Below are 11,335 nucleotides of genomic sequence, written 5' to 3'. Positions count from 1 at the left end.
AAATAAAATGCATCTGTTTAGGACAGCTGCAGTTGCACAGATCAACAATGTTTTTGATGCATACATTCTGTAAGGCAGATTTATGAATATTGCTAAAGCATATCAACGGAGAGTGTATCTTGCACAAATATTATGAAGTTACATGGATTTGAAAGGTAGGTTTTGGCCGCCCTAGCACGAAAATTTCTGTTTGAGAATTGAATTTATGCACGGGAACACATATCTCGTGAATTATGAATTATAGCGCACTAAAAGAATAATGTGTGATAGATGGCAGTCGCACATTTCTGTGGATGTCAGAAAAACATGGACAAGAAGAAAATACGAACATGCAGCACACATGTATATAATTCTTCCCCATTTACTGCACTGAATACTCACACATGTCTGGGCAAGAGTAGTGGGAGGCTATTCAAACTTTCATTTTGCAGGCGAGCGTGCATTTAAACAAATAATACACGCGTTACAATGTGCATAATATAAATAGTGGTAGTTTACCGTATATTAAGACATATTCAGATATGTGAACTTGCCAGTTGCACATACATAAATGTGCCATTTTACAACTGTAGGGGCAACATATTGCCAAGAGGAAATAAGCTTGAGATCGGGCTTGTACGTTGCCGGAGATGCCATTCCTTTGACATGTAGATATGCAGGAATGTGTAAAATGACAGCACAGCCCTGCTGTCTTGATCACCTCTGCCCTAAAACGCACCAGGAATCAAGAACTAAATTTCCACACGTATTCTATGCAATCGAGTAAATGAAAACGAGTTTTGAAAACTTTGTGCCGCTTTACACAACTACGGAGCGCCGCCTAATGATGACGTGTCACAGTGCGACGGTAGTGTGCGTGAAGCCGCTTCGATCGGGAGCAGTGAGCGAGTCTTCTTGACAACAATAACAACCTTTACTCCTAACTTTCTGCTCCACACCACAAAGGAAAAGCGGATATCCGTGTAAGCAGCGAACTGCAGTTCGGCTTTACACGTGTACCGGATATGCAAAGACTGTGACGGGGCAGGAGACGTTATGGAGGACCTATACATTAAACCAGGTTTGTGTTGTGGAATTTGTAATCCTGGCACCGTAGTGTACTCTGGTTTACTGCGTCTTTATATACTGATAAATACGTATGTATAAATGTTGAACAATATGTATAAAAAGTTGGTGAAGCATATGAATGCCGTGCGTGCGGTGGAAGGTCCGATACAGTGCTGAGTACCAGCTTAGTGTATATGCGCTGAATGCAAAGCACTACATAAAATAGAAAATTTGAATAAATATTAAACTAACATTAATTAAAAAAAAACAGCTAATCGTAACCCACATTTGCGTATTGACCACTGCCGTTGAAGTGTCGACAGGTACACTAATAATATTAATGATCTTTGTAGGGAACCAGGACCGGGGCTGGAACGACCCTCCCCAGTTCTCTTACGGCCTGCAGACTCAAGGTGGACCAAAGCGGAACCTCCTCAATAAAAGAGTTCCCCCACCACAACTGAGCGGCTCTCAAAGTAAGTAGGATGTAATATAGTGAAGTAGATTTATGTATCTGTCATATAACAGGAGTTTATGCTTGTTGTGCTTTTAATGCATGACATTTATAACCCAAATCCTAAGGATCATAATTCGGGAATCAACAAGCACAAAAAGTTTTTTGCTTTATTAATACACAGCATTTCATGAGCATTTAGTCTCTATTCTCGTTTAAGGTGATTCCGCATGCACTGTATTCATGGGAGTTTGTGTTATTTTTTTCAGGTCCTGTGCCAGGTGTGACTCCCCCAGCAAGTCACTCAACTCCACCCAGCAACCCTCTGGCCCCACCTCCTTGTGGGGTGGCCACACCCCCACGGTCACTTTCAGTGAAGGGACAGTCAGACACACCCACTGCCCAATCGGAGAATGAGCCCAGCATTGATGACGTCATTGGCGTCTTAACCTACACCCTGACGGCTTGTAGGCGTACGGCGAAGGTAAACTGAATTCTTAGCATAACGTTTCCAAGATTTTTTAAAATCAGTTTATTTGAGAAATACATAACTTACTACACGCCTAAGCTACACTAATTCGTTTTTTTTAACTACAGAAAGTTCAGTCTGAAATAGCGATTAAAAAGTACAGTCTAGTCAATGCATAAACCAGTAACATAGTTATTGTCCTAATGAAGTATTAAGTACTCAACAGGTGTATTTATACCAGTGCAACTTAACTCATTTCGTCGTGATGGGTGACATATATGCAGACCACCATGATATATGCAGACCACCGTCATATATGCAAACCAATGTTGACTAAAACAATGTTATGCGGCCTGTGACAGTATTACAGTCTAGGGCAACTTACTGTACAATATAAAGTACGCCTTAAAGTTGCATTTTCTTTTTTTTTGGAACTAACAACCATAAAATACTTTTCACAGCGGTAAAATGTCACTACCCCAGCCTATCAGGACATAGTTCATTTCAGGCTGCTTAGCTAACGTTAATAACATTTTGCATTTTTTACTTTAATTATATTCAAACAGAAACAAGTGTGTGATGATGTAGCCAGGCGATTGAAGCTTTTTGAAGATGCTTGGAGAGACGGGAGGCTTTCCCTCCCCGTGAGGAGAAGAATGGACCTGTTGGCACAAGGTATGAAGGTTCTGCAGACCTTAGCGTTTTGTGGTTTGAATGGGGGAAGTCGACGTACAGTAAGTTATAAAGCAGGGGTCACCAGCATTGTGTCACATGGTGCAAACTATTTCACATGGAGTCATGTTGGCCGCTTCCTTGTCCCAGAGATGAGAAGCCAGAAGTGGGACAGTGCGGACGAGATCCACCGAGCCCTGATGGTGGACTTCCCTGGCGAGGTCAGTCAGTGGATGGTGGGAGTCAAGCGGCTGATCTGCGAAGCGCGGAGCGTGAGCCCGGATGTCCCGAACACTGCACCGTCGGATCCCCTCCCAGACGCGTCTCACGGCGGAGACGCTGCCACCTAACTGGGACGGCATTTACTGGGAATTTCTGACAGGATGGTTTTTTTTTTCTTTCTTTCTCACTGGTTTTTGCAGTTTTGCAGCAAAGTGGGTCCTTGTGACTTGCGTTCTTGAGAAGTTGCGTCCAGTGCTTTGTTTTTGTGCTTCTTTGGAATAAATGTTCCTCATTCCCAGTGGGTGTTAAAGGGAAGTGTAACTTGTGAGCATTTAACAGTCTGCGGGCTACACTTTTCGTACGAAATGCAGTGCACTTGTTTGTATCTCCTTATTTTTTTTCCACTGTAACTGAATCTTTCTCACCTTCAGTTTCTGCTGGATGGATAACACCTGATGAGGAGATGGTCATAATTGTAGCTGTGTCATCCGTAATCTGAAGGCCGTGCTGGGGGGGTTTCTGCGTTTAATGTAACGGGCGCCCAGCAGCAACCGTGAGAAGGCCCCATTTTTTTTGAAAGACTGAATGAGGATGTAACATTGTTTCATTCCATTGTTATTTTTTTTGTATATATGTAAAGCACCATTTATCACAATTGTGTCTTATTCATGCCACTTGCTTTGTGTATCTGTTCAAAGACCTAATAGTAAGTGCGCGTTTCAGATTTCCCTTCGAAGGAGAATGCTTCCGGAATTTTCTTTTGTTGTGTTTGGGTTTTTGTGGTAGAAATCCCAATGAAGGGGAGTGGGGGGGTCATTTAATTTTTGGGTTCATGCTGTAAAGTTAGCATTTGGTTCTGCGCTCTGTCCATATCCCCCCCCCCCCCCCCCAGTGTGGATCACAGCAGGATCCCGCCCCCCCCCACTCCCCCGTCCCCATGTATTTTGGTGTCATCACAAAAACCGTTCACCTTTCAGTGGCATGGAGCTGTGGAGGGAGGGTAGGCAGAGAAGGGTACAGAGGCGTGGGGGGGTTAGTGCTGCATGTGATGTCGCTGGGTTTGGGTTTACGGCGTAAGCCTTGGGGTACGTATCTTTTTGTATTTAATTCCCTTCCAACCGCCAGCTTTCAGGATCCGGGACTCTGGGAGATTCTACATGCATCCAAAGCTACCTGAACAGATATAAATGTATTTGAATTATTTGATAAATAATTTAAAATGCTCATAAATGATAAAATAATAAACGGATTTAAATGGTAATTCTTCACGTGGTTTATACGTTAGAACTTTATAGCCCCATAGCTGGATCCTCACTGAGATTGTGACAGTGTGAGGTGTGGGGGGTGTTGGGGGTGTTGGGGGTGTTAGGCCTGTTTCTCCGTGACACGCTCGTGTTTTTGCGACCTCTGTCTTTACATTTTACTGATCCATTTCCTGATCCAGTTCTCAGTCTGCTCAGTCCGTCGGCACGTTTTTCCGATTGCCTTTAACACCTACACGCCTGATTTGACTCATTATAAACCACGTGATTACCCGTCTTAGGCGTATAAGTAGCAGGACTAGAGAAAAGCTGTGGACTGGGTTCCGAACCACCGATATACTGGGACTAAGGTGCAATTACACCCAAGTCACCTGAAGATGGCGCCTGTATCTCACTTTACTTTAGATTAGGGTTTTCATCTCAGTCCCTTAAAATCCTGGACACCCAAAAAATACTGCCTACAGTGACACCATTCCAAAGGTTTATTTAGGCCTGTTTGGTGACCAACGTCCAGGGTGGTCCCGGCAAATCCTGGGAGGGTGGCAAACCTGTTTGAGTTTCATATTTCATGTATATTTCAGATTCAGAGGCATTTTTCTCCTGCTTCCTGTCAAAATGTGCCTCCGTTTTGCTCTTTGTAAAAATACGTAACTTTGTTAATATCTGGGGCTAGCAGACGCCGCCCTGATGACGGCGAGGACGTCGCTGAAGCAGTGGGAGGGCGGCACTTGGGCGGTGCAGCGTACGGCTCAGCGAGTCAGGATGCTTTACAGCAGTTAGCAGACCTGCCCTCCAAGCTGGATCCACAAGGTCCAGGTTGCGTTTGGAGTTTTTGTGGAATGAGACCCGGGGCCAGTAGTACAAAGCGGGCAAGTTGCTGGCTTATCGGGGTAACTTGGCGGATTTAAGGTACCGCAGTTTAAATGGGCTTCATATTCGTTCACTTACACGTTGCCCAGACCACCTTAAATCTGAGAAGTTACCCTGATAAGCCAGTAACCCCACTTCGTAGTACAGGCCCCACGTCTAGGGATTGTGACAAAGCTTTATAAGAAGTTCTTTACTTATACAGGTTTCAATCTTGAAATTAGAAGCCAAATATTAGCCAAATATCACAGAAACAATTATATGAAGGAATGGGCTCACTAATATCTTATATAACTGTGTACATAAGATGGGGTCAGTGAAGAGAAGCGATCCAATGTACATGTACTTCTGTAAATAAAGCGTGTTTGTTTGTTAAATGCAACTCTCACCCTTTTTTTCCCCCACACTGACTGCCGAACAGTTCTGCTCCAGGATCCAGCCTTAATGTACGGGTCTGATGAGTGGCTCAGTGGATTGAGTCTCTGTGCTTGTGAGCTGATGGTCACTGGCTCGAGTCCCAGTCCTGCTGAGGTGGATGACTGGTTGTACCTCCTTGAGCAAGGCCTTTAGCCCCCAGCACTGTGCATGCTGCAGGTTGTCTGATGTCAAAGATGGGGGTGGCAAAGAGAAGCATTAATGTGTAAGAAGTGTTAATATGTCGTAACTGTGTGAATCAAAGTTTTAAATCGTCCTCCAGTATGCTGGAGCACACGCATTAGTGAACACTTCGATTTGCACGAGTACAGCCAGATACCTCTTATGTTGTCCAGTCTTGCTTACCCCCCTAAGTGTGGTGCTGGGAGAGAGGAGGAGATTAAAGGCCTTGCTTAAGGGCCCACAGACATGCTACCATTCCACCAGGGCTGGGGTTTGAACCAGTGACCTTTGGCTCACAAGCACAGAGACTTAACCCACCAAGCCACAGCAGCCCCACACACTAAGGCAGGAACCTGGAGCAGAACTGGTGTGCAGTCAGTCTGGAAACAAATGGGAAAGACATGCTTTACTTGCACAAGTACAGGTGCACCCTCTCATACTCCTCACATCTTGGGGGTGCAGGGACAGCTAACGTGCACTGTTCACCGGAGAGGCCAGGGTTTGAACCAACAAGCTTCTGATCACCAGCCCCGAGACTTAGCTCACTGAGCCACTCACCGCCCCTATTTGAGCCTGATCTGAATTTACCTTTTGACTTAGAGACACAGGCCAGATTTGGCAACGCCGATCACAGCACCTGCATGCAGTGTCAGGCCGAGATCAGCAGCCTGTGTGGCGTCAGCCCTCCTGATTCAGTGTGAATATGGCCCAGATGTGGACCTTATCTGTTTCAAATCCAGAAAGCAGATTTAGACCAGTTTTGGCCCGTTGTGCAAAAAGGTAGAGGGATCCGGATTGGGCTCATCTTCCTATGTAGGAACTGAAGCAGCCGTTTGACAAGGTATCAGTAACTTTTCGGAGAACGTAAGAAATTCTTGTGAGTTTTTAGTGTTACTCAATTTGCATATGCTGTAACGCTAAATTGTGTTATTTGTTCTGAGCAAAAGTGCACTGACTACCCAGGAGTGTAGCTTTAAGGGAGAATAACACGGACAAGTCATGGCAGAAACACCAGCAGCTTTCACTTCTGGTGGGGCATCGTAGCCATGGACAGTTTCATTTCTTATTTGATAATTTGATAAACAGAAAAGCCTTTTCCAATTAACAACAAAAAAAACATCTGCAGAATGTGCTTTAGAAATCAGTGCTGCCTGTCTGCTTACGCAGACCCGCGAATCCGATTCCGTGTGGAATCTCTCCCTCAGGAAGGCGGGGTGCATCATCTCGCTAAGTTATTTTTTTACATTTTGCAGCTCCTGAGATTGTTTACATCTGGAGCCCTCAGGCTGTCTAACCGAGATTAGAAGTTCCTGGAATCTTCTACTCTGGTATTTTTTTTTAACCGCTGCTGATCCATCCGTCCATGTGACCATCTTCCAACCGCTTACCTGGTACCAGATCGCAGCGGATTCCAGGGGGCACTGAGCACAGGTCAGTGGGTGGGATGCCAGTCCATCTGCGGTCCCTCAAGGACACGCTTCAGGTGACCTGGAGATGCCAATTTTACATGCCAGTGTAGCTTTAGACTATGGGAGAAAATTTGTCCTGGCCTGTAATAATAATAATAATTATTATTATTATTATCATAATTATTGTTGCTGTTGTTGTTATAACAATAATGATGATCATGGTACAGAGAAACATGCCTTTTTTATTGATGACATTTACATTTGCCATATTTCGCAGATACGTTTGTCCAAAGCGACGTCCAAGTGAGGTAAATGGCGCATCGCAAACATCCCTGCTGTCAGGGGGTCGGCGACACATGAGTGCAGCTAGGCTGAGCTTCCAGGGAAAGCCCGGGTACAGGTGTGAGTAGTGCTGGAGCAGGAGGTACACAGCAACTACACAACTACACATATTACTATTAACAATCTATCACCCTAATAATTCAAGGGCCCGGAAGTGCAATATAAAAGTATTCAAAGACCATAAAGAGGCATCAGTTTCGCCACATAAACTACGACTATGTACAGTAGAGTAAACTACATGCATTCATGTATACTTTCCTGTTTAAGTGCAGCACTGAGCAAAGGATTATGGGGCCTTGACATTAAGCCAATGTATGAATTACTCTCAACCCTGCGAGGGACCATTATGTATGTTAAATGCATGTCTGCCAACACGGCCTCTGGCTTGTCGGTTCGGTGAGGGTTACGTGCGGAATAGCGGCATCATGCCGGTGTGCCGCGCTTCAGTGGTCGTATGAGGGCCCCTGTGCTGTAAACACGTACATACCAAAGCTCTTAAACAATAAACACCCTCAGCAAACTCAAAATGAAATTCAATTCCTTATTCGGAGACACAAGTGCGATATGGTGAGTCTGATTCCACCCCTTAACGTTTTGATCCCTGACATGAGTCCTCTGCAGTTTCAGCAGATCTTAGCGGCTGTAATGAAAACAGCACAGCTTGTATTTTTAAACGGCGTCATTGTTAAAACCACAGAGGGACAATCAGGATCCTAAACCACGTTGGAACAAATGTCTGATTGATGAGTTGCCGGTGTGAGACAGACAGTGTAAAAAAATAATTGTGGTGAATTAAAAGGTGAAACTGCTGGCTTGCTGGTATGCCCCCCCCCTCCCCCAAACAGGAAACACCCCCATACCCAACCCCACAGAAATTATCTTCCCCTGACAAGCCTCAACTCCTGCTTTTCAGGGAAGGTGGTGCTCGTCTGTCAGGCTAATCTGTGACGTTTGTTGCTCCTAAAGGTTTTTTAAGTACCAGATAATGTGGGACTGCTCGCCCTGTTACTGAAAGAGTCTATTCCCTCTTTAAGTCAGTACTTCTGGCAAAAGAATTATTAATAACTGGGTGCTTTTCCTTAAACAGCATTTGAGCTGGCTGACTTAATATCCATGTAATTAAGCCATAAAGCATTAAGATAATCTCGGATTTTCATCAGTTTACAGGTAACAGAATTTGTTGTCCCTGTCTGGAAGGGGAAGGGTGACGTCTAAATTCTCCAGGCGCATAATGACCTCTTGGGCCCAGCTATCAATAGTGTGTCTGTCTGAAGGGAGAATGTCGACCTCGTCGAGGCAGTGACCTCTGCAGTGACCTCTGCAGTGACATTCATGTCTCTGGTGACTCTTCCTGTGAAGTCAGCAGACGGATTGGGAGACCATGGGGGGTAATGAGGTCACTGGAAAGGGGTGTGTGCCGCTCCCGATATCTTTGCAAGAGGAAGAAGGTCCATGTCTTTAGAGTCCTGGTGCTCCCTGTCTTGCTGTATGACTGTGACAAGGACCATATCCAGTGAGCTGAGACGAAGACTGGACTCCTTCATTACTGTGTGTCTTCGGAGAATCCTTGGGTACCGCTGGTTTGACTTAGTGTCGAATGAGCGGTTGCTAGAGGAGTCCTGAATGAGGCATGTTACCTGCATTGTTTGGGAGCATCAGTTATAGAGGGACTGCCATGTGATCGCTTTCATACGTGCACATCCCCAAAAATAACCAGGACTTTAGACGACGGGTGAAACATTTGCCTAAAATTTTTGCGAAACGGTAGTCTGTTCAATTTCGTCGTACCCTTGTGTTTATTAAGGTTGGTTCGCGGAGCGGGACACATGCTACTGTTCTGGTAAATCAGGGAAGCGATAAGCACTGAAGTGGTGGCGAAGAAAGGAGCAGCTCAGCAGCCACGACATCTTTAGAAAGAGGGGAAATTGTGGGTAAACAAGGTAAAAAGACAGTGGTCCTAGGGGGCCCTACATGGGCTGGCTCCGTCGTATATTGCTGGTCTTTAAGAATCCTATTCTCCCATAATACCTCTAGGTTTTAATCAAGGTCATTCACAGGTAACTTTTAAATGAACTCATTAGTTTTAAATGTTGTTTTCCATTGAGAGTTTCCAGAGATATCACAAAGCAGGATTTCGTGGATTGCCTAGCTGGGTAGCTTGTCAGATCTAAGGTAGTCAGGACTAAATGCAAGTCAACAAAGATGAAGTCCAGCTAAATTGGGGCACCTTAAATCCATGTTATCTGGCTTCGTCATGCAGGTCTTCAATCGTTTTTTTGTGAATTTTCTCTTCTGCTGACTTGGGCCTTGTCCACACATGCACAGATATTGTAAAAAATGGTATTTTCCCTCCTCCGTTATAAAAAAAAAATTCCTGTCCACACAAACGCTGACTTCCCTGTCAGCGGAGTTTCAGAAAATCTTCACTCTGGATGAGGTTTTGCAAAACCTCCTGTCTCCTCTCTCTCCCTCTGCCGTTCAGAGCGCTTAATTCGGTTTGGGACCATGACAGGTTTTCCGGACTGAAGGGATTGTGGAAAGTATTGCAGGCTTCTTGTGCAGAACAAAAAAGACATTGTTACAAGCACTTAAAGTTTGATGAAATTTCAGATAGAAAAATGTGTTTTCCTTAGAGGGGAAAAAATAGCCTGAAAAGAGCATTTCATTTTACCACAGGTGCGCACAAATGGCTTTCAACGAACACTTAAAGTAGTCTGGGCTAAAGGTGAGCGAATGAAAATAAAGTCCATTTATTTGTGTCAGGGCACCTTAAATCAGACAGGTTATCTGGCTAAGCAAGAAGTCCGGCTTCATAATACAAGCCCCAGGTGAGTGCAAAAATCAGCATCAAACTGCACCGATCTGGGGTACCTTTCCCAACAGCTTCCATCAGTGATCTGCCTGGTTGGGACTGTTAAGTTGCATATTTCCAGGTATGTGAGTTAGCAGCTATGGCTTTGCTTTTGGGAAACGTTGCCCCACGTGGGGCGCCCAGATGCACACGTCCGATGTGCACGATTAGTCTTTCCGCATATAACAGGCATATTTATTATTTATAACACTCTGCTCTCATGCCTTTCAGGTTCGGTCGGTTCACGTGCATCACAGAGTTTAAAATTAACGTGAGTTAAGTTTATCCTTGCGTTAATAAATCTGCTTTATCACAGGCGTAATACCTCCAATGCCACTCTTACTGTTCAGAGAACTGTGGTTCTATAGAGAACATACGTGTCATATTAATTGAGGGAGTAAAGACAAACCTTCATCTCATTCCTGATTTTCAATCATGCGCTAAAACCTCATCGGAAAGGTGGTCCCCTTCCGTAGCTTTACAGTAAATGACACATGGCAAAGCACTGGAAGCACGATGGCACCTTCTTAAATTGCACAATGTCCCTCCTTAAGTCATACCCACAGCCTTCTTCCCACCGGGGGGTATTCCACAAAGCAGGATGTCTCACTTAGCTGGATAATTTCTGGGATTTAAGGTAGTCTGGGCTAAATGTTAGTGAGCGAAGATAAAGACAATTTAACCCGGATTACTTTAAATCTAAGAAGTTATCTAGCTAAGCAAGAAGTCCTGCTTTGTGAAATACCCCCCAGGGCTCTTCAAACCTGGACCTCGATTCCAAATCCAGGCCTTGTCTTCAGTTCTCCCAGGTAGTTAATTTAATGGCTGACTCCGTGTGTGTGGCGTTTGCATGTTCTCTCCCCATGTCGTCCTGGGCTTTTCTCTGGTTTCCCCCCTGCCGTCCCAAACCATGCTGAGGTTCATTGGACTTAGCAAATTGTTCTGCGATGGGTTGGTGCCCCATTCACATTCAGAAGCCCTTGGTCTAGAACAGGCCTGAGCAGTTATTTTCTGAGCTGAACTCCCCCATATCAGCGGGGCCATTTTCTTAACGATTATTTTTATGTCCCATGAAAGCTGCAATAACAAACTTGTTAGATTTGACCTTTTTTGGAAATGCATGCAGAAATCAATAGATCCAAT

General features: G+C 44.7%; 1 protein-coding gene across 1 annotated transcript; it reads left to right on the top strand.

Moving 5' to 3' along the window:
- The first annotated feature begins 827 nt into the window (after positions 1–827).
- sra1 (steroid receptor RNA activator 1) lies at positions 828–4,125 on the top strand. Its single transcript, XM_048995137.1, has 5 exons — positions 828–1,060; positions 1,401–1,523; positions 1,771–1,985; positions 2,537–2,645; positions 2,793–4,125. The coding sequence occupies exons 1-5, from the start codon at positions 1,036–1,038 to the stop codon at positions 2,990–2,992; spliced, it is 672 nt and encodes a 223-aa protein (XP_048851094.1). The 5' UTR covers positions 828–1,035; the 3' UTR covers positions 2,993–4,125.
- Positions 4,126–11,335: the final 7,210 nt, after the last annotated feature.

The sequence above is a fragment of the Brienomyrus brachyistius genome, chromosome 24 (genome assembly GCF_023856365.1).
Source record: "Brienomyrus brachyistius isolate T26 chromosome 24, BBRACH_0.4, whole genome shotgun sequence".
NCBI lineage: Eukaryota > Metazoa > Chordata > Actinopteri > Osteoglossiformes > Mormyridae > Brienomyrus > Brienomyrus brachyistius.
This window is presented reverse-complemented; position numbering and strand designations above follow the sequence as displayed.